Source organism: Camelina sativa, chromosome 13 (genome assembly GCF_000633955.1).
Source record: "Camelina sativa cultivar DH55 chromosome 13, Cs, whole genome shotgun sequence".
Taxonomy (NCBI): domain Eukaryota; kingdom Viridiplantae; phylum Streptophyta; class Magnoliopsida; order Brassicales; family Brassicaceae; genus Camelina; species Camelina sativa.
In genome coordinates this window covers 3972557-3994500 of record NC_025697.1, presented here as the reverse complement: position 1 = coordinate 3994500, position 21944 = coordinate 3972557, and the positions used below count along the sequence as shown (strand labels likewise).

General features: G+C 33.3%; 6 protein-coding genes across 11 annotated transcripts; 2 read left to right on the top strand and 4 right to left on the bottom strand.

The window, feature by feature from the left end:
• LOC104735006 (DNA ligase 1) lies at positions 1473-5082 on the bottom strand. Its single transcript, XM_010454717.2, has 13 exons — positions 4379-5082; positions 3900-3938; positions 3746-3799; positions 3587-3650; positions 3317-3375; positions 3076-3200; positions 2902-2961; positions 2745-2803; positions 2491-2567; positions 2339-2377; positions 2135-2197; positions 1879-2055; positions 1473-1781 (listed from the first exon to the last, which is right to left on the bottom strand). Exons 1-13 carry the CDS (start codon positions 4853-4855, stop codon positions 1734-1736), a joined length of 1341 nt encoding a protein of 446 aa, XP_010453019.1. The 5' UTR covers positions 4856-5082; the 3' UTR covers positions 1473-1733.
• LOC104737913 (probable ferredoxin-4, chloroplastic) lies at positions 5681-6204 on the bottom strand. The gene is given in 4 exon segments (XM_010458162.2): positions 5681-5818; positions 5820-5969; positions 5971-6006; positions 6009-6204. Coding segments are annotated over 4 exon segments (381 nt in total). The 5' UTR covers positions 6066-6204.
• LOC104735004 lies at positions 6599-7929 on the top strand. Its single transcript, XM_010454715.2, has 2 exons — positions 6599-7402; positions 7544-7929. Exons 1-2 carry the CDS (start codon positions 6618-6620, stop codon positions 7842-7844), a joined length of 1086 nt encoding a protein of 361 aa, XP_010453017.1. The 5' UTR covers positions 6599-6617; the 3' UTR covers positions 7845-7929.
• On the bottom strand, positions 14715-16711 carry LOC104735003 (homeobox protein knotted-1-like 3). Of its 2 annotated transcripts, none has more exons than XR_759405.2 (6): positions 16473-16711; positions 15856-15981; positions 15564-15752; positions 15201-15387; positions 15036-15098; positions 14715-14947 (listed from the first exon to the last, which is right to left on the bottom strand). XR_759405.2 is itself a non-coding variant. In XM_010454713.2 (6 exons), the coding sequence occupies exons 1-4, from the start codon at positions 16513-16515 to the stop codon at positions 15280-15282; spliced, it is 462 nt and encodes a 153-aa protein (XP_010453015.1). In that variant the 5' UTR covers positions 16516-16711; the 3' UTR covers positions 14715-14947; positions 15036-15098; positions 15201-15279. The 2 variants fall into 2 exon arrangements, 1 of the variants encoding a protein (XP_010453015.1); XM_010454713.2 differs by having other exon boundaries at positions 15564-15748.
• On the top strand, positions 19387-20783 carry LOC104735000. 4 transcript variants are annotated; one of them, XM_010454711.2, is made up of 5 exons: positions 19387-19743; positions 19852-19902; positions 20006-20139; positions 20224-20312; positions 20408-20783. In XM_010454711.2, exons 1-5 carry the CDS (start codon positions 19444-19446, stop codon positions 20461-20463), a joined length of 630 nt encoding a protein of 209 aa, XP_010453013.1. In that variant the 5' UTR covers positions 19387-19443; the 3' UTR covers positions 20464-20783. The 4 variants fall into 4 exon arrangements, with proteins under 4 accessions (XP_010453013.1, XP_010453014.1, XP_010453011.1 ...); XM_010454712.1 differs by having other exon boundaries at positions 20411-20758; XM_010454709.1 differs by having other exon boundaries at positions 20397-20758.
• Positions 20689-21559, bottom strand: LOC104735002 (elicitor peptide 5-like). 2 transcript variants are annotated; one of them, XM_019234344.1, is made up of 3 exons: positions 21462-21559; positions 21038-21223; positions 20689-20937 (listed from the first exon to the last, which is right to left on the bottom strand). In XM_019234344.1, the coding sequence occupies exons 2-3, from the start codon at positions 21173-21175 to the stop codon at positions 20812-20814; spliced, it is 264 nt and encodes an 87-aa protein (XP_019089889.1). In that variant the 5' UTR covers positions 21176-21223; positions 21462-21559; the 3' UTR covers positions 20689-20811. The 2 variants fall into 2 exon arrangements, with proteins under 2 accessions (XP_019089889.1, XP_019089888.1); XM_019234343.1 differs by lacking the exon at positions 21462-21559 and having other exon boundaries at positions 21038-21438.

Below are 21944 nucleotides of genomic sequence, written 5' to 3'. Positions count from 1 at the left end.
TTTGAATATTCTCTGACATTTTCAAATATATAAGTAGCCAAACCCACATAAATGACTTTAAAAAAAGTTTTTTTTTTTTTTTTTTGGAAAAGTTGATTTTTTTTATGTTTGAGTTGGATATGATATTTATCGAAAACTCAAAATGCAGTTAAAAGATGAATCCGAGCGTCAGTGGAAATAGAATGATTTTGATGAGATGCCCTAGAGATACTACTATATTGATATTGACCTTAAAAAAAAAAAAAAAAAAAAAGACCTATTACTACTATTATTGTTCACTTTAAAACTCATACGAGTAAAAAATGGGATATACATATCTTCAAACTTATTACTCAAAAATTGGAGATCATTCAGCAATGAAAATGATTTGTTAGATGTGTCATTAAAATTGAAACACTAATTGCGCAAGTCATAATCACTACTTATATCAGTGAGTATGTATCAGTTATTATTATTACTCTACACAATACATTAGAGAGTTTAGGAAACATACTTTAACTACGTGATAAATACAAAACCAGAGTTTATTATTATATACCAAAATACATTAAGATAGATACAAATATCATTATTATAAAAAAAAAAAAAAAAGGTGAAAAGAGAGAAAGAGGGAGAGAAGTGGTGGAATAATATATGATTAGTTCTGGAGATGAGTAAAACCAGACTGGAAAGAGACAATGGCCATGTCGTTTGAGTCTCTCTGTCTTTTTTTTTTTTTGTTTCCCCCTCAAAAAAAGAGTTTTTCGCACCAAAGTCAAGTCACCAACCTTTCTCACACATCACATGCACCGCGGACGTCATGGACTCTCTATAACGCCGTTAGGTTCTTTGTCCGTACATTGTTCTCTTTAAACGGGACGGAGAAGACTCACAAAGAGAAAGAACGTGCACTGTGCCATCATACTCAATTTACTCCTACTACTACTGTACTCTTCAGGCCCGACCTGTCAATTTTGTTTCCCCTAATCACATTAACATTATTGTGAGTAATTTGATCATACTTTGTTATTTTGAATATAACTGACATATCATATACTAAATAAAGACTTTTCAAGATATTTTTTTACACATTTTGTCCACCCCAATTATGTAAATTTATTTTGAAAAAAAAAAATCATTTGATTAAAAAATTCATGATTACCCTAAGGTTATTATATGTTGAGATAGAAATAGGCTTTTTGAAATTCTATGGCACTGTTTAACTGACTGATTTATATATTCCACTAGGACCTCGTCGCTAATTTTTTTTCATGATACAACACATAAATCTTGAGGTAGTCTATTTTATTTGCTCCTTTTAGAATGTCATTTTCTCTAACCATAAAATGAAAGATGCCAAACTTATTATATTTTTGTCTATGTCTCTCCATCTCTCATAATGAATAATGTATATTTTTGGGTCCATAAAAAATAATCAAGAATAATTTGAGGATGCCATTAGAAAATTATGAAAAAAACTTCAAGGGTTGAAATTGAAATATAAGGAAGCTGTCTCCAATTTTCCGAAAAAAGAATTTGGTTCCCGTGACTCTTCTAAAGATCTCAAGTATTTCTAGAGGAGAGAATACAAAGCTCATAAATGTAAAAGACACTTTTTGTCGTCCAAACTTGACTTTTTAACTCCCTATAATAATAGCTCAAAGAGTTTCTGAGAGCATCTGTGACTAGATAAGTTTCAATACTGTTGAAGCTGCCAAGAAAAGCTATTCTGAGTTCTCAAAGATCTGATCATTTCAAAGGACTTCATTAGCTTTTCCATAGTACCGGTTAATGAACGGCGACTGCAAAACAAGAAAAACCAAAATCAAGATCATTCACTTATCACAGCTTTGTAACAAAACCCCTTTTTCGAGTTACCAGTTTCCCATATGTTCTTACCTTGACACCAGAGACGTCTGGTGTATCTGGTGAAGGCTGAGGGTAGAATTTGTAGAACTTCATCTTTTGAAAGGCTTGCTTGGTGTCGTCACTCATTTCTTCTATGGCTTTCTTTCGAGCCTCTTTCGCCTCTCGGTTTGCTTTCTTAGCTGCTCGAACTTGCTCTTTGACATATTCCTGAGAACAACAAACAATGGTAATTAGAGACAACACTCAAGCGTCAAGAATTGACAATTGCTTTAAAGCTCAAACTTACTTTGAATTCATCCTTCTGTTCAGCTGGTAATTGTTCTTCTTCAACCAGTTTATCGACAAATTCCTGAGATAAATGCACAAAAAGCCATCTCATGATTCAGCATACAATTGAATGTGATTTAGAGCAGTGCAAACATGAAAACTCTCTTGACTCAATTAAAGAAGTACTTCAAGTTTTATCGTTACAGGAAAGCCAAACACACACCTGAAGTTCGTCAAACTCCCAGTCAAATTCACATACAACCTGCACAAACAGAAAATTCAAGCTTCATTATACAGAAAATAATGTGCCCCTATTCGACCATTTCATGTAGACCTGCCAATCCCAACACATTCATTGCATGCCAGCAAACTTACAGGCGGTTCAGAGGGGAACATTATTTGGACCTCAGTACTCTGTTCAAGTTCATCTTCCTTAAAAGGTTGATAGAAATCTGCAACGCAAAACAAAAACCAAAACCAAAACGAAAAAGAGATTAGAATTTGTTGTTGCATACCACATACATAACAAGATACACATACAGATAATCCACTGCAACAGCCAGCCATGTGCTATAATTGGTTCACTCTACAAATTTAAATAGTATTATTAGTAAATGAATAACACTCACAAGGAAGGCAATACTCAAACTTCTTAAGTTGATCTTCCTTCATATGTCTGAGAGCTGATCTGCAGATAATGTACAAAGATAAATTGAGTATACCAAAATCCCTTCATAGCAAGTGAACATCAATGTTATTAACTCTATCAGTCATCTAACTACTTACTTCCTCTGCGTACAGACCAAAGTGAATATTTGCGAGTTCATCTTATCAACTCGTCTATCTCTGCAAGAAGAACAAAGCAAAAGTAGTTAGCAACTGCTCTTAAACATCAGAAGTAAGAATATCCCATGATAAACTTTATGCTTCTCTTCTCATTGATTTAGGCCAGCCCACTACCTTTTTTCCAACGGAATATAAGGCAGCCAGTCCATTTTCATCTTCTTCATTGGAATGATTTCCTCCACTTCTCTCTGAACAGATGTGATTCCTATCTTATCAGAAGGCGGAAAGGGTGAATCAATCTGCATATACAAAATTGACGAATTTTAGAAAGAGAAATGAGATAACATATGCTCTTAAATTCAGAGATCAGCGTAGCAAGCAAACTTTAATAAAAGTATATTTAACAAGAACTTACAACAACAACTGCTGGGACATGGACAATCTTGTTTAAACCTTTGTAGGGGACTAGTTGAGCTGTAACGTTAAAAAGAGAAGCTTAAACAGGAACTAGAAGCAAATGTTCAAGAAAAGGAAGAGAGCGTACTGCACAACCTGATAAATTTCTAACTAAACTAGAAAGAACCACAAGTGCCAAAGATGATTTAAACATGCAATCGATAAGAAGACAGTAATAACCAAAACTCAAAAAGGAAGAAAGAAAGAAAAAGCACGAGAAACAGCTTACGTTCTGTACAGCCAAAAACAAAGACTTTCTTCCCATAGAGCTTTCCTCCTTCCTCCAATGCTTCCTGACACACACATGAAGAAACATAAATATCAGAATCTCGTCAACCTCGGAACACATGTTGGCTAAACTATAGAGAATGTAATCCAAACAACTTACCTCAAGATTTTGGAAATCCCAATTGAATTCATAAAGTGCATCTAATTGATCCCACTGCCATCGAAATTAAACAACCATAAGCAAAAAAATATATTGGATTCTCAATGATAACAGTAGCTCTGATATTGAAGCTAAATTCCTCAAAATAATATACCTCAGTTCCCACTGGAAATGCAACCTTCCATAAATCCTCCTGAAAGCACACAAAAACAAGCGCACATGTTAATTTGCAACTCACACCGCAGCAATAAGAAAAGAAAACAAGCCCTTTAACATGAACACACAAGATAGTTTTGTTAATGAGATACACCACAGCATTCCTTTGGAAAATGTCCATCCACTAACTCAAACTCGCCAATAACATACCATATCTGACACAATAAGTATAACACAGCATACAATTGTTCTCACAGATAAACCCACTAACAAAGTCATATCTGTCTTGCAACCAAGAAACTCAAACGGGGTCCAAAAACGTATGTCATTGTTGTTTTCACAGCAGTATCTGCATTATCATAAAGCTTAACTAGCAAATGCACACAGCGAAAAAGCCCCAAAATTGCATTGAATCCAAGTGATAAAATCCCAATCTGTATACATTAATTAGACTAATAAGGATAGCAAAAAGCATACCAGATTACGCTTGTCCTCGAAGTACTCAGGCTCTGGCTTTACTTTGGTAACTCGGGGCTTCTTAGCTGCGGATGCAGGTTTCTTCTCATCCTTAATCTCAGTCTCCTTCTTCGTAGCCCTCTTCCGCTTACCCCCACGACGAGCAACAACAGGTTTCTTCTCAGCCTTAACCTCCTCCTTGACATCTTTGACTTCATCCTCTTCTTCCTGATTCTCCTCCGCCTCCGCCTCCTTTAACGAATCAGGTTTCGCTGGCTCTTCCTCTTCATCCCCCTTCGCCTCTTCCTCTTCTTCCGCTTCACCATTCTCCTTCTCCTCGTTGACAACTTCTTCCTGAGGTTGCTGACTCTCCTCCTGCGTCGTCGTCTCCTCCTCTTGAGATTCAACAATCACCTCCTCGGTGGCCACAGTCTCCGCGACAGCAGCACCTTTGCGACCAGCTTTGGAAGCACCCTTTCTCTTCGCTCCCTTCCTCATTGTACAGTACTAAGAACAAATTGACAAAAGAAGATGGTTAATTTGAGAAAACCCTACTGACTTTCTCCGGCGAAGAAAGAGAAAGAGAAATCTAGGGATCGATGGCGGTGGATCCGGAATTTCGAATTTTTTCAGAAATTTTGGGGTTTTTTTTGTTTTTAATTAAATTTGCTCTCTCTCTCTCTCTCTCTTTCTCTTTCTCTTTTCTTCTCTCTCTCTATCTCTTTTGTTGTTGTTTGTCTAAAACGTTGCGTGATTTTAACGACCGCTCTCTCTTCACGAAAAAGGAAATAGGGTTTTTGATTTTCTTCCCCCAAAATTATTTAAGGCGCCGTTGTAAGGCCCAAAATTAACATAATTTTTTTTTGTGAAATTTAATTATTTTTGAAGTTTGAATTTGAGGAAGTTTGACGAACCCTTGTGACAATGATTTCAAAATTTTTAGGTTGAATTTTTTGAAACTAATTAAGGTAATTAGATCTTTCAAATCTATTGACTTATACAGAAATTTTTTGTTAGCTTTTTAGGAAAAGTTACAAACTTCTTAGAATTTGATTAAATATTCTCTGATTTTTTTTTTTTTTTTGAAAATGAACACGCAATTTAAAAAAAAAAATATGTTTTAAATCTTAGAAGTTTAATTGTGTAAGAAAATTATTAGCTGGATAAATGGAGATTAATCTTTTTTTTTGACAAATGGAAATTAATCATACAGACAGAACCTCTAGTGAAAGCCCAACGTTATTCGTCTTGTATCATGGGTCATTAATGGGCCTATATATTTTGAAACTAATTACAATGTCGTAATGGGAAAATATATCAATTCTATTTACTAATTAGTACATCAATTCTATTTTCTACCGAGTCTTCAAAATTTTGAGGCAGGCAGCATGTGTACTCATAATCATATAAGATAAGATCGGTTTGTTTGTGGGTGTAAACGACATAGTCTTCTAGTGACTAGTGGTAGTGAGATGCACGTGACGTGAGTGAGGATGTAGCCATTTTGAATTTGCTCTTCCTCAAGAAAGGATCCTAGTGACTGATCCACTTTCCCCGACACCTTCCCACAACATGTCCCACAACCACAAGTCCCTGAACTACACGAGTAAGGGCAGTTCCAGTCCGGCGTTCTCTGTTGATTCAAGTATAGGCAACAATCTTCGTTTCCTTCTATCTCGTGCTCATCACCCTCCGGACTGATCAGCATCAACACTTAAGGTTTGATTGGTACACAATGACAATGTGTATATGATTGGTACACAATGACAATGTGGTACTCCAGCAACATTGGTACACAACTCAATGGTAAGGGAGATGGCTCAAAGTTTCCATACTGGATATTGGAAGTTGGAACTGGTTTAAGCAGTACACTTATTGCTTGCAGGTACATATATTCAATTATTAGTTCTCTTTTAGTAATATGATTTAACGATTCGAAATTATTGGGCGAAAAAATATCATAATGGAGACTATAACTATGCTTTATTAATTAACGAATAAACTACATGCGTATGTTTTCAGTCATTGGGCATTTTAAATTAGTAGACATTTTTCTTTCCTTTTTCCACGTTAAAGAAACAAAAGGATATAAATAAAAATATATGAGGCAGATTTATTTTTGGAAGCAAAAGAAATATAGAAATCCGAAAATAAAAAGAACTTGGTGAGCCAAAAAGATCTTGGTGAGCACGCTTATTAAATCGGCTTTAATTGACTCTACCAGACTCGAGAAGCTCGGTTTTCACCAACGGATGGAAAAATGTCTCTGATCGTCTCCCGACTCACCAAGCCTCGGAACGAATCTTTACTACTAGGACATAAGCTTCTTCTTCAGAGGTGGAGCTCTCGTCGTTTGCTTTCGTCTTGTCCACCATATTTTGTCTTATGCAATAAACCTAATGGTGGACATAAAATCCTGTCTTATCTCCCCACCAATTGGTATATGTTGGAGTCGGACAAGAAGGTTCCTTATGAGTTGCTAGAGGCAAACGCAACGATTGGAGCATCCAGAGGCTGGGTCGCTACCCTCAACAGCAAGGGTGTGGTGTGTCTCCAAGACGATCTGAACGTATACACAAGTGACTCCGCAGACCCAAAACGTATTTCACTGCCTCCTATTTTGCCTATTCGCCATTGCCAGACCCGGATTGTCACCAACGTGGCCATGTCCTCTTCTTCTCCTCTGAATGACGACTGTGTTGTGGCTGTCAAGTTCTTGGGACCTCAACTCAGCCTGTGCAGGCCAGCTCACGACACCAAATGGACCAACATCAGGGTCCAAGACCCCAGTTTCTTCACTTCCCATGTCATTTTTTCCAAGAGGGATCAGATGTTCTCCTTGCCCGCTTCTGGAGCCAACCACTTGGCATCCTGGGATCTCCTCAAACACAGGGACAACCCCAAGTTTACAAAGTTGCATTTTCATCAAAACCTTCCCGGCGTTTTGGGAAAGACGAACAACCTAGAGCCTTGTGACTCGTGGTGCAGGGCCGAACACTTGGTGGAGTCGTCAGCAGGCGAGATGTTCCTTGTTATTTGGTACAGGTATGGGACTCCAAGATCAGCCCCCTGAGACTCTAATTCCATGCTTCTTAATACTTCTTCTTCATTTTCTTATGTTACCAAACTACTTACTTACTAAAACAGAGTGACTGCATTATATATGACCATACCTTCCATTCTTAGGTCCGCCAGAGAAGATATGGTGGGTTTGGAAACCAAAGGTTTTAGGGTCTTCAGGGTAGACGAGGAAGGGAACGCTACTTACACTGAAGACATTGGAGATCTCTGCATTTTCCTATCCAAGTCTGAGCCTTTCTGTGTTCCTGCTAGCTCCTTTCCTGGCCTCGAGAGAAACTTCATCTATTACCTCGATTTCCACGAGTCCCGTTTCATCCAGGAGGTAGGAATCTTTGGACTGCAGGATAGCACCTCAAACTTCTCATCGGGCTATACGGGCAGGGTCCCTTACTATTTTCCACCTTAACCTATGCAATGAGTTATCCTCTNTTTTTTTTTTTTTTTTTTGGATTAGACAGCCACTTCTATCCATCCTGTCTTTGGTCTGAAAAGGTGATATGAAATGCTATGTAAAATGGCACATCAGAGAGAGTTGTCAAAATTCAAAATCTTCTTATTATAAATAATTCTGCAATTGATTCCTATGCATAGTAAATACGAATTAGACTAAGAGGAGATGATATGGTACAATCTTATGGCTTCGATATAGCATATAGCTAGGGATCAGTTTGGCTTGCTTGAATCTAAAGCTGCAGTAGAGCAGCATCTTATGCCTTAGCAAAGGTTTTCCGTACTTCTCAGTTTCTAGTGTTTCCACGGTGTTTACTGTTTAGGAGATGAAACTGGATCTGAAAACAAGAAAGACCCTTTTAAATCGTTATTTTGAATGTAACAAAAACTCCTTTTGGCTTTCAAAAATGCTTTATACATTCACAGACGAGTAAAACAGTAAATGTATATCAAAACTTCCCACTTGACGACATTTACCTTGTTGACTCTGTAAGCAATGACGTCTTTCTTCCAATACCAACTCTGAAATTCTACAAAACATAAACCAAATCGTCTTATGAGCCAAAAAAGAATCATAGGTATGACTTGTAATCTTCACTTCTAAGAGGCAAGTAGGTCACTGAATGTAGCCTTACAAACTTGTAATCTTCACTTCTAAGAGGCAAGTAGGTCACTGAATGTAGCCTTACAACAGAATGTCAACTTTCTCAACTACATTTTCTGGAACTGGCGTGATCACATACAAGATTCCTCTCTCTGTGTCAATTGCCCTCACGATTCCTATATAACATCCAAAAACCAATATTTCCACAGGCTTTTTCACTGATTGCAATGGATAAAACAGCAACTTACCAAGACCTACACATCACATGATGGCAAATCTTCAAACACGTCGTTGCTAATGCCCAAACCAACAATGGAAGCATTCAAACTATAATACACTTCAGAACTTGGGATCTAGAGAGAACAAAAACAAGAGAAACCCATTATTGGCATCATATCTTATATAGATTACAATGATATGACCCTTGTTTTTTTTTTTTTTTTTGTTTACCTCTGACAATGGAGATGGTAGATTGTTAAACACGATTAGTTCTTTGATCGTGTTTCCTTCTTTTCCTTTAATGCATTGCCTGAAGTAGGAGGCGATTATGTCCCTCTCGACAAGCGAGCATCCTTATGTATTAAAACGCTGTGCAAACTGTTGGACCTCAATTTATTTAAGGTTAGTGGGCTTAATAAAATTGGAGTGTGTGAATAGAGATAATGGACCACATAGAAGTGGTTGGGCTCAAGTTGGAGCTCCAATAAGCGTTTGAATCCAACTGGTAGTCTAAGTTCGTATCAAGTAGGATACAAAAACATGTAACAATAAAAACATATCGAATGAGATATTTTCGATATGTACAAGACTTACGATCGGTTATATATGTTTTGGTAAGCAGATTGAATCCAACTGGTAGGTTCTTGTTGTAAGGAGAGACGACGTGGGAAGGGGAAACATATATCTCAGAACGTTCACCAATAAATCATAGCCAATTCCTAAAGATTGTGAATCATTATTATTAGTGAAAGGAACATTTAGTAAAAACAAACCTACCCAGTCTCGATCAAAAAATCAAAAAAATCACCGAATAAAAAAAACAAAAAAAAACATCATACTGGATGAAGGATTTAGGATTAACCCTTCAAAAGGAAGAACGATCGGATTAACCCTTCAGTTAGAGAGATTGTGAAACTTGAATCAGAGAATCGTAACTCTTAATCGTCTTCTGTGGCTAGAATTAGAGGAGAAGAAACTGAGAAAAAAAAAAACCACACTAAAACGTGGTCGCATTGAACAAACAGGGCTACGGGTTCGAAATATTAAAACGAGCCGGGCCAAACCCTGTAACATTAGGCCCAACAACAAGTTCTTAACTTTGTTTTAAAAGGGTTTAAGTTATATATACTATTATTTTTGCACCAGTTTTTGCTTAAAAATACTTTTTAGAAAGCTTTTGCATTTAATGTCATTGCTTATATTCTTATCCAAACAAATTTAGTTAATTATATAACCAAACACAATTAAAATATTTTAAATATTTATATATATAATATTCTATAAATAATATATATATATTTTAGAAAATTTATTTCATATTAAATAAAATATTTTCCTATCATTTTTTTTATTTTAAATTTTAAATGTAGTAAATCATCATATAATACATCAAGTTAATAAAATGTGTATTTTTTCCTGTATATATTATGATTTGAATTTTGTTTAAACGAACATATATTACTCAATTAATATAAAAAATGTATGTTCAACATACATATATAGTAAATTTACTGTATATAGTAAATTATATAATTTTAAGAAATTTATAATTTATAACTGGTATATATAAACTTAATAAATTTAAAATTATGAATATTTAAACATATTTAATTTTCAAAATAACACAAACGGGTTATATTACATTACGGGTTATATGATATTACATGATTGAATTGATAATATTAAAAATGAAATATCATTAATATGACACTTTAATACGGGTTAAATCTTTATTTTACTATTTTAACAACACTAATATAAAATATGTCGAATAAAACTGATTTAGTTAAGATTTTATTAAATAAAAATTGTTGTGCGGTATACCATAGATTTTATATTAAATCGATAAAATTAACAACAGCATACATTTGTAAAATTGGTATTAAAATAGTATATTAATAAAAAAAATTGTCCCGCGGTACACCGCGGATCATAATCTGATGGTATAAATAAACCAAGAAGAACAAACAAAAAAAATCATACTTGGTTCTACCTAAAACAACGATGATGCCCAGAATCTCGATTTTTTAGAATTAAATTCACATAACAAGCTCGATTTTTTAGAATCTAAAATTTTATGATGATGCCCAGAATAATCTAGGTAAATTCTCTATTGAGCTAACTAAGAGATCCAAATAAAGATAGCAAGGAGAGTGATGAAACTGAAAGACATCGTCGGAGAAAGAAATTTTAACCGGCGATTTTGGAGTTCTCGACCAGAGGGGGGAGGTGAGGGTGGGGAGGTGAGGGCATCATTAATGAGAGAACTTTTTTTTGTGTTCTTAGATTAAATATATAGTGAAAATAATGTTAGATCAGTTGTTAAGATCATAGGTAAAAAAAATGGGAGAACTAATTATGGTATTCTTAGAATAAAGATATAGTGAAATAATATTCATAAACATTTTACAAATTATAAAAACTTATAAAATAACATTTAAATTGCTTACTTATATAAAAGCAATTGTATACTTATAAATTAATATAATATTCTTAAACATATTACAATTATAAAAACTTATAAATTAACATTTAAATTGCTTACTTATATAAAAGCAATTGTATACTTATAAATTAATATAATATTCTTAAACATATTACAATTATAAAAACTTATAAATTAACATTTAAATTGCTTACTTATATAAAAGCAATTGTATACTTATAAATTAATATAATATTCTTAAACATATTACAATTATAAAAACTTATAAATTAACATTTAAATTGCTTACTTATATAAAAGCAATTGTATACTTATAAATTAATATAATATTCTTAAACATATTACAATTATAAAAACTTATAAATTAACATTTAAATTGCTTACTTATATAAAAGCAATTGTATACTTATAAATTAATATAATATTCTTAAACATATTACAATTATAAAAACTTATAAATTAACATTTAAATTGCTTACTTATATAAAAGCAATTGTATACTTATAAATTAATATAATATTCTTAAACATATTACAATTATAAAAACTTATAAATTAACATTTAAATTGCTTACTTATATAAAAGCAATTGTATACTTATAAATTAATATAATATTCTTAAACATATTACAATTATAAAAACTTATAAATTAACATTTAAATTGCTTACTTATATAAAAGCAATTGTATACTTATAAATTAATATAATATTCTTAAACATATTACAATTATAAAAACTTATAAATTAACATTTAAATTGCTTACTTATATAAAAGCAATTGTATACTTATAAATTAATATAATATTCTTAAACATATTACAATTATAAAAACTTATAAATTAACATTTAAATTGCTTACTTATATAAAAGCAATTGTATACTTATAAATTAATATAATATTCTTAAACATATTACAATTATAAAAACTTATAAATTAACATTTAAATTGCTTACTTATATAAAAGCAATTGTATACTTATAAATTAATATAATATTCTTAAACATATTACAATTATAAAAACTTATAAATTAACATTTAAATTGCTTACTTATATAAAAGCAATTGTATACTTATAAATTAATATAATATTCTTAAACATATTACAATTATAAAAACTTATAAATTAACATTTAAATTGCTTACTTATATAAAAGCAATTGTATACTTATAAATTAATATAATATTCTTAAACATATTACAATTATAAAAACTTATAAATTAACATTTAAATTGCATACTTATATAAAAGCAATTATATACTTATAAATTAATATAATATTCTTAAACATATTACAATTATAAAAACTTATAAATTAACATTTAAATTGCATACTTATATAAAAGAAATATTTTCTTTTTTTCAAAAAATCTCGTCCAATCACATGAAGCCACGTCAAATAAGAACTGGGCTTAAATCAGTTCTACATTAAGAACTAAAAAAAGTGTTCTAAACTACTATTCATTATTTTTATAATTTTTTTGGGCTTAGAACACCGTTGGTGTTTTCCCATTAATGATGGTCTGAAGAGAGAAGAATAAATCTAATATTTTAATTCAAGTGCTTTCGATACCGAACCGGGAACTTGAACCAAAATTAATAGAATTGGTTCCAATTTAAAAACCAGTATTGTCAAACCCAGACCAAGAGGTCTGATAACCAAAATAAATATAATTCGGTCCTTTTTCTCTTTTTCTTTATTAGTATTTATTTAGTTTCTCTTTATATCAAACTACTGACCTTAACTGGTCTTCCTTCCACATGAGAACTTCAGTCAACCATTCTCTTCATCCTTCTATTTTGTCTTTTCCAAGTTAAGTGGTTGAGTTTTCAAAAATATATTTATTCCCTCTATTTCATAATATAATATATTTTTGGAGATTTTTGTTTTGTTTTATATAGTATAAGATGTTGTCAAAAATATATATATATGATGTTTTTAAGTTTTTTTATAAAAATTAAAGATTGATTAAATATTATTGGCTATTTGTATTTTACATATTAACTTTTATGATTGGTTGACTTAAAAAAAAAACTCTTAACCTGAATATTTTTAGTTAGAATATCTTATATTCTGAAACCAACCGATGAAATATCAAATTTTAGAATCAGGTAAATAATTGGATTATAACAACAATTTTATCATAGTGGTAAAACATGACTTATATATCTTAATGTGTGTTGTTGTTATACACGTATCTGATTGTATTAATAATGTTTTAAAAAGAAAGTTTAATTGTCTTACAATTTTAAGTTCTTGAAGCTAAAATTTTCAAAACCTTTCCCTTGTTTTCATAGTATGTATAAGAAAACACAGATCTAACAAAAAAAAAAATTCAAATTTATAATAAGTAAATTAAAAAATAATTCAGATTCACTCAATAAAGAGAGAGAGGAGAGAGATTCTCACTCATCTTGTAGTACTATCGAAGTCAGCTTTATGTTCCCTTCACCATCATCATCTTTGTACTCTTTCTCCCAAATTAAAAAGATGATAGTTTTCCTTTTCTTAGCCAAATTCAAAGATGAATAGAAAAAATATAAATACTATACTTACTCTCAGTTAGGTAAACTACATAAACAGGTCAAATTCTTGCTTCCAAGGCACTGATTTTATAACCATTATAGGACTAAAAAAATCGATATAAAGATGTTTTGGGTATTATTTGCTTAATGGGGGAAACTAAAGTTATTGGGATATATGATTATATACGATATCCAAATAACAGTGATTAGTAGATGTAATCAATAGTATATTGTTATCTAGTTCAATGAGTTACACACCAACGTGTTGAACATGTGTAGAAATATTAATGTCAATCAATGGTCTAGTCTCACACCGTTATTAATGACAATATTCATATCTTTTGTGATCACATACTAGAAGCTGTTGATGTTGGGCTTAGATAACCAACATGAACATTTACACTTATATTGAAGAAAGAGGTGAATAAGTAAATTAAAACACATTTAGGTAACTCCAATGGAATAAGTAATACCTTATAAGTTAATGACAATATCCATATCTCAAAAGAAGAGGTGAATAAGTAAATTAAAAAACAAATCAGATTCACTCAATAAAGAGAGAGAGGAGAGAGATTCACTCATCTTGGGATTTTGGAGAGTCGGGAGAGAAACTGAGACATTTTGTTTATCCGCTGGTGAGTCCGAGCTTCCTCTCGATTCAATAGTGTGTATTGTAAACTTCTTCTTGATTCGCTTCACTAAAACCTTGGCCGTATATATTTTTTTTGTCTTCTCTGTCTTTTTGTTAAAGATTTATTTAAGCGTGGTCACCAAGTTCTCTTTATTTCCTTATTTGTTTAGTTTTGGGTTTCTTTATTTTCTGTCAAGAATAAATATGTATTCCCTTTTTGAATCAATCGGAATTAATGCAAGGAAGCCAGTCCGCCATTTTCATCTTCTTCATTGGAATGATTTCCTCCTCCACTACTTCTCTCTGAACAAATGTAATTCCCATCTTATATCTCAAAGCGGAAACGGTGATTCAATCTGCATATATAAACAAGAACTTACAACAAAACCTGCTCAATGACATTGGACAATCTTGTTTGCACCTTTGTTAGGGGACTAATTGAGCTGTAACGTTATAAAGAGAAACTTATAAACAGGGAACTAGAAGGAAATGTTTAAACAAAAGGAAGAAGAGAGAGCATACAGCACAACCTGATAGATTTTTCAACAAATTAATTAGAAAGAACCACAAATGCCAACGATGATTTAAACAAGTAAATATAGCTTTCCTCCTTCCTCCAATAGTCCAATGCTTCCTGACACACACATGAAGAAACATAAATATCAGAATCTCGTCATCCCCTGTTGGATAAACTAATAGATAATGTAATCTAAACAACTTACTTCCAAGTTCCAAGATTTGTTAAATCTCAATTGAATTCATAAAGTGCATCTAAATTGATCCCACTGCCATCACAATTTAACAAACCATAAGCAAACAATTATATTGGATATTCAATGGAAACAGTAGCTCTGATGTTGAAGGCTAAATTCCTCAAAACAATATACCTCGGTTCCCACTGGAAGTGCAACCTTAAGGCATGAGGTGGTGTCTCCGTCTTTGGATTGGCTGTAGTAGCTGCTTGCTTCATTGCCACCATGCTTTGAGAACAGAGGTGGTGTCTCCTGGTAATTTCCCAGCTCTTCTCTTCCTCAGTATCTCCTCTCTTATGTCTACTATCTTCTCCTTGTAACCCTTTTCACCAAAACAAAGGTTCTACATTGTTTGATCATGGTTGTTGCCTCAAATAATTCAATTTATATACTACAACAATTACTTGATTCATAAGATATATTAACCTTATAGGCTGCATAAATGATAAGTATTAATTGAGTATAATAGAAGATCAAAGAACAAGTTAAGCTTATTACCTGTTTGAGTTCATGCTTGAGTTCTTGTCTAACTCTTTCTATCAAGGACCTCTCGCTCTCAGTAGAAACCAGAGGACAAAACCCCAACACATCTAGGCTCCCATCGAACATTTTAGCATCACTCTCTACTTGTTCATCTCCATCATCCGACATTGTTGTTCCCATCTCTTCACCAGGAGACACTCCTATCTAACCCAAAAATAAAAATACAATAATTGTAAATGAAACGAAAAAGAGCTCATAAGAGTTTAAACAAAAAGCTAAACATATGGGCACATTGATTCTCACTTACCTGTTAAGCTTTGAAGAGACTGCTCAATCTCACAACAAGCCATCACAGCTTTCATAGCAGGAGGAATACACACACATGTTGTTGCAATTTCTCTTTGAAAGAACATAGAAGCAGCACATAATGCGTCTGCAATTTTACAATACAAAACATGAAAATTGAACACATCAAAAACAAGATTGCCAAAAAAAAAAAAAAAGAACACATCAAAAACAACCATAAACATTGACAAAGAATCAAATTTTGGTAACTCCTAAAACATTACAGTAACATTTACACACATAACTTGTCAATGTAACTAAGATTGTTGTTTCAAATTACAGCAACATTTACATATTGAGGAAGATGATAGCTTTAGAAGAAGGCCTGATCATAACCATTATACAAAATTGAAAACTGCAAATCATAGATAACAAAATCTGAGCTAAATGAATCTTAGAGTTAATAAAATTTGCCAGAAACAACTCGAAATTTGCATCAATCAGCTCCAAAGCCTTGAACCCTAGATTATGCAGAGCATCAAATAGGGAATACAACAAGCACCACAGTTAATTCATAAAGCCATCTTATTTGGTGAAGCATTTATGACTATCAAATAAGAGAAAGGGAGAGATGATCACCGGAGAGGGCAAAGCAGATCGCCGACGCAAACGTCGATCTCATGGTCTGTAGCTTCACAACGAGAGGGCGAAAACAAGCGATGAAGAGGAGCTCGGCGCAGATCGATGGACCATAGCTATCCTGTGACGTTTAGCCTCACGCATCAGAGAGAGAACACCGAGAGACGACGCCGTGAGAATGAAAAAAAAAAAATTCCTCCCTCCGCTAACCATAATCGAACACGTCACGGGAAGGGGTTCAAACCTCCTAATTAAGAACCGACTCTAATCATATATAGCAACTTTGATTTATTTTATTTTTCTTTTTATCCTAACAACTCCTCTAATACTAGCCCTGCGCATAATATCCGGTACCAAAGAACTATACCGGAACCGACCCGATAAAAGCGGTATCGGATAAGATTCGGGTTAAGCAGAATTACCGAATGGGCTAAAAGGTCTTGGTAAATGGACTTCGGTCCGAGTTCTGGTTGTAACTTAAGTATATTGGACTATCGTTTTAGATCCGTTTAACCTAAATGCCAAATAAAGCCTTGACCTACTAAGGCTTCGATGTCAGTTTGAACTTGTTCTATCTTTTGTTTTAAGTTGGTTGTGAGTTTATTGAACTTAATGTTATGGTATTTGGTTGTGCTATGGTGAAACTTAATGTTATGGTATTTGGTTGTGTTATGGTGAAACTTAATGTTATGGTTTTAATTTATGGTTTAATCGGTTATTTTGTTATTTACATGGGTATTTATAATTTTAATCGCTTATCTCGAATTTTAGTCGGTTATTTGAGTACTTTGGTTACTGAAAATAACCGAACCGATTATAACCCGGAAAAATTTCGGGTTATTACGGATTTTGTATTGGACTAGAAAACCGCTCCGAACCCGGCCAGTTATTAACCGTACCGAACCGAATTTTTTGTAAATTACCGAATGGGATTTATAGATCTTATACCGATTTACCCGAAACCCGATTGGGTAGAACCAAAATCCGATTGGGTAGAACCAAAATCCGATTGGGTACCCGATTGCGGAAGACTATCTAATACTCTCTCCATCAATTATGATTTAGTTTAAAACTATGTCAGAAAAAACGAATCAAACCAAATTCATATACATCAATGCGAGGACCTACATGTAAAACGTGTAGAGAAAGATGCTACGTGTAGTTTTAGAGGCTTTATAGCTCACATTCAGACTTCCAAATAATGTGATGGTGTTTGTGATGCATAATTAAGTGGTCAAAATTGTTTAAATAAAAAAATGGGATTATGTACTACATAAATCATAATAAAGACTTAATATACAATATTATTTATACATCTGGCGACAAAAAATTTTAAAATAAAAGAAATAGGGTTCATTTAATAATCAAAACATAAATAGAGGACTTAATATGAAATATTATTATTTTACATCTTCCAGCAAAATTTGTATCAGCTGTACAACAAAGTAAAATCCATCGTTAATCGACTCGAAACTTAACAGTGAGTTTCGGAAGAATAGAACTCAAACATTCACAATGTTCTAAGCATCAAAATGCTATTAATATTTGAAATAATCTATTCAAAAAAACTATTAGCTAGTGATATTAACTAAATAAATGAAAATAAAGATATCATTCGAAAACTCTTTTCAAATAAATAAAAGTATAAACAAAAATATTTAAAATACACAACATAAAAAGACTTATTTGTTATTTAATAATTAATATTATAATTAAAAAAATAATGATATGATTTTTGCTTCGAAGCAGTAAACAGCTTTGTTTGTGTTTATAGGATCAAAATATGTAACAATCCAATGCATTTGACTATTTATAAGAGATCGTGTTGAATTTTGAGTGTTTAGACAACACTTATATTGTTATGTTCTATTTTTACTCCAATCTAGATAACAAACGATTTGCCAAAAACTGTATTCGCAAGTTCTTATCAGAGTGCAGAGAATTGCCTAGTTCGGCACATAGTGAAATCATACCAATGGTTTTGGAACTGTGTAGACTGCTGAAGAAAGTCCACCCTAACATGGAACTCCATTGGTTCTGCTTCAATGTATTTCTTTTCATGTTAAAATGGGTTGATAGATTTGATTGCATGGGCATGTGGTTGTTTATTAAAAAAGGTTATGATATCACTTTTTGTTGATATAGGTAATGGAATTCACACAATCATTTCCAAAGATATGAAGTTCCATGAAATATTTAAGAGCCTACTGACAGCTATTGGAAGATCATTGGAAAATGTGTCAGTATTACGCCGCAACAATAGAGAGCCATAACATATTGTGGAAATTAGATATTTGTGACAGAAATATCTGAAGCAAACCAATCAAAAGCATGTAGTAGTAGTAGTTAACAATTCGTTTTGATAATTGATATGTAAAGAAAAAGCTCCACATATCAGTTAAAAATTTCCAAAGAAAATAGAAATTAACAGTTTAAATATGTTTAGATATATTTTATCTAATGCATGTAGTTGTAGCAATGGTAAAAGCAATGCAAAAACCCATAAGGCTAATGTATACAACAGTCCCACATACAATTTCATTCTTTCTTCCCTGCAAATTAAACTAACCATCTTAACAAATTAAAATTACAACTAATATACAAATCTCAAACCCATAATCTCCCTGGTCGCAGGAAAAGACCAAATAATTAGTTCTTTGATCCATTTTTTAATAAATCATACAAATAAAGAGAATATCATTTATGTTGTGAACGTGGAGGCTAATTAAAAACTTTTTTGTTCCTAAATAATTGAGAGATGTGTGCATGATGGATTTCGGAGATATGAGAAATGTGTGCATGATGTGTGTAAAAGTGGTAAGTTTGTTAAAATAAGTAATAGGTTTATGTACTAAAAAAAGCATAAATGGAGGACTTAATATGCAATATCGTTATTTTGCATCTTCCACCTCGGTCCGACTGACCACAAAAGTGACAAATCGACTCGAACCAGAATCGAGCTCAACCCATTATGTTCTCGAAATTGCGATCACCGAATCCTGTAATCTTCGGGAATCCGATTCTCAATCACGGATTCATCCATAAAAATCTTTTCTTTCGCCGACGGGACACTCTCCGGCCGATCTCGCGATTGGCGAAGGGTTCAAACTCAATAGCATCTTCTTCTCCTTCTCCATTGTACTCGAATCCGCAGCAGGAGCCATCGATCTCTCCCCAATTGACGTCGTCCGTGGGACAGCCTCCTCTCCAACTCTCTCAATGGACATTTACACAGAAACACTTCATCTTGCTCAATGTCGTCGCTTGCGTAGTAAGCTTCAACCCCATCCTCCAATACTTAATTTAGCTCTTGGGTTTTAGGTTTTGATTCCAATTGCTCAGTAAAGGTCTCAGCTTTATCCACTTTTAACACTTGCAGACAGCAATTTCAGCATCGTGGCTCTTCTTTGCTGCGATTCCTACTCTTCTGGTTCGGTTTCTTCACCCTTTTTTTGGCTTTTAAATCCCTTTGATGATCGGATTTGGAAGGTTGATTTGAGTTCTGTATACTTTGGAATGTTGAAAAAAAAAAGGCTTTTAAGAAAGCAGCTGAGTCTCTTGAAAAGCTTCTGGATGTAACTAGAGAAGAGCTACCAGATACAATGGCTGCTGTTCGCTTATCCGGAATGGAGATCAGTGACTTAACTATGGAGCTCAGTGATTTAGGGTTTGTTTCCACATCTCCCACCATGAATTACTAATTTCTTTTGTTGTATCCTTTTTTGTAACTCTCTCTTCAATGTTTGTGTAGCCAAGGCATTACTCAAGGTGTTAGAAGCTCAACACGGGCTATTCGTGTAGCTGAAGATAGACTAAGAAGGTTAACAAACATGAATCCAGGTTCAGCCATCCACTTCTAAACTCTCTTTTTTCTCAAGCTGTAGGCTTTTCATGGTTAACTTCATTTTTTAACCTCATCAGTAGCTTCAATGCAGGAGGAGGTGGTGATTCGTCAAACCAAGACAGAGGAAAAAGAACCAATGGTGGCTAAAAAAGCTAGGAGCTTTAAGGAAGGGATCGTTAAAGGACGTTCGTTATGGCAATTGTTCTTCACTATCACTCGTTTCTCTAAAACCACCACAAGTTATCTTGCAAAGCGAGCTAAGAAGTAGAAGCGCCTAGAAGGTGATCGTCACTCAGATCCCACTTTTCTCTTACTCTTTTTGTTTTCAGAATCCGAGTCTAGCTTGAGTCTTATTGCTAGCTTAAGAACCTATTTTGATTGAATATGGAATTATATAACACTGACATCATTTTTCTTTGAGAAGTAAAACAAGTTTTGTTTAGAGAGTAAACAACTAAACAAGATGATCCAGTTCTACATAAAGAAGACTCTTAGCTACATGTCGTAGTTGTTAACTCCACCTCGTTTTCCTGAGCTAACCGGTTGCTTCCTTATCCTTCTACCCATTAGCTTGATACCCCTCGTTGTAGTTTCAATAGATGAATCTTCTAATTTCTCCTCCTGCACCACCAAATAAAAACAGTAGCTAAACAAACACACACACAAACAAAAAAAAAAGTTTTACAGAGGAGAGAGAGAGAGAAAGAATGATCAGTTTTACATTTTTTCTTGGTTTAGTTTTCGCCATGTCTGAAGAAGAAGAAGACGAACGTCTGAATCTCAGACATCTGATGAAATCCTTAACAGGTTGAGGAATGACCTTGCAACAATCTTTTTTGTTATCTTTCTCACGCTGCATCTTCTTTTATCTTGTGTGTGTGTGACTCTCTCCTCAAAATTGTCTTGGCTGCCAAAAAGATCACTCATCCTTTAAATGCAATTGTAAAGCGGCGAATTAGATCCATTTAAGAGTGGCAGTCTCTTTCTATTTTTTTAAAGATGCTAGTAGAAAACCATCAATCACTTTGACAACTAGTACACAATACAATGTTCCAGTTTGTGAGAACCCGTAAGCTCGATTGAATGATTGGTGGTTATCACGAACTTAGTTTTTCCAAATCCAAAATATCGATTTATAAAAATACCTTTTCCAAATAAGTAAGAGAAATCTTTGGTTTTAATCCTTGCAAATATTCAAAACTCAATACCATTTTGTAAATTTTTAGATAATGATTTATTAGTAGTATATTCGATGGTAGTTACATATCACGTGTATATAGCGAAAGGTAATAAATAGAGAATTTTCTTATTTACGTAACAGTATTAAATTTGGGGGTCGAGAGATACTATACTATTATTACTAGCAGTCCCACCTCATCGCTATCTTTCTTAAGAGATACGGAGAGCCAGACACCACCACATGACTGCACACTATACATGCAAAATAGTTCTTTTTTTAGCCAAAATTATTATTTGATTTGCTTTATGTTTTTTTTTTTTGTGATAAGGTATTTTGGTTATACATATTTCGAGGTATGAGATCGAATTGATCGTTATATAACAGGTTCATGTATTTGGCTTTCCTTTAAAAGACGATATGATCTTCTAATTTCTTATTATACAACTTG

What these genes read in the sequence shown, in the direction of transcription:
- LOC104735006 (XM_010454717.2), bottom strand. Translation starts at nt 4,855, where the DNA reads ATGAGGAAGGGAGCGAAGAGAAAGGGTGCTTCCAAAGCTGGTCGCAAA. An exon ending in TATATTCCGTTGGAAAAAAG is followed by an intron (nt 2,962 to 3,075) that starts GTAGTGGGCTGG and finishes TTCTTCTTGCAG; the next exon opens with AGATAGACGAGTTGATAAGA. An exon ending in TGTTCCCCTCTGAACCGCCT is followed by an intron (nt 2,378 to 2,490) that starts GTAAGTTTGCTG and finishes CTGTTTGTGCAG; the next exon opens with GTTGTATGTGAATTTGACTG.
- LOC104735002 (XM_019234344.1), bottom strand. Translation starts at nt 21,175, where the DNA reads ATGCAGCGTGAGAAAGATAACAAAAAAGATTGTTGCAAGGTCATTCCT. An exon ending in AAACTAAACCAAGAAAAAAT is followed by an intron (nt 20,938 to 21,037) that starts GTAAAACTGATC and finishes TTGGTGGTGCAG; the next exon opens with GAGGAGAAATTAGAAGATTC.
- LOC104735003 (XM_010454713.2), bottom strand. Translation starts at nt 16,515, where the DNA reads ATGAGATCGACGTTTGCGTCGGCGATCTGCTTTGCCCTCTCCG. An exon ending in GATCTGCTTTGCCCTCTCCG is followed by an intron (nt 15,982 to 16,472) that starts GTGATCATCTCT and finishes GTAAAATTGCAG; the next exon opens with ACGCATTATGTGCTGCTTCT. An exon ending in GTCTCTTCAAAGCTTAACAG is followed by an intron (nt 15,749 to 15,855) that starts GTAAGTGAGAAT and finishes TGGGTTAGATAG; the next exon opens with GAGTGTCTCCTGGTGAAGAG.
- LOC104735004 (XM_010454715.2), top strand. Translation starts at nt 6,618, where the DNA reads ATGTCTCTGATCGTCTCCCGACTCACCAAGCCTCGGAACGAATCTTTA. An exon ending in TTCCTTGTTATTTGGTACAG is followed by an intron (nt 7,403 to 7,543) that starts GTATGGGACTCC and finishes TTCCATTCTTAG; the next exon opens with GTCCGCCAGAGAAGATATGG.
- LOC104735000 (XM_019234342.1), top strand. Translation starts at nt 19,444, where the DNA reads ATGTTCTCGAAATTGCGATCACCGAATCCTGTAATCTTCGGGAATCCG. An exon ending in CTGCGATTCCTACTCTTCTG is followed by an intron (nt 19,903 to 20,005) that starts GTTCGGTTTCTT and finishes GAAAAAAAAAAG; the next exon opens with GCTTTTAAGAAAGCAGCTGA. An exon ending in ATGGAGCTCAGTGATTTAGG is followed by an intron (nt 20,140 to 20,223) that starts GTTTGTTTCCAC and finishes ATGTTTGTGTAG; the next exon opens with CCAAGGCATTACTCAAGGTG.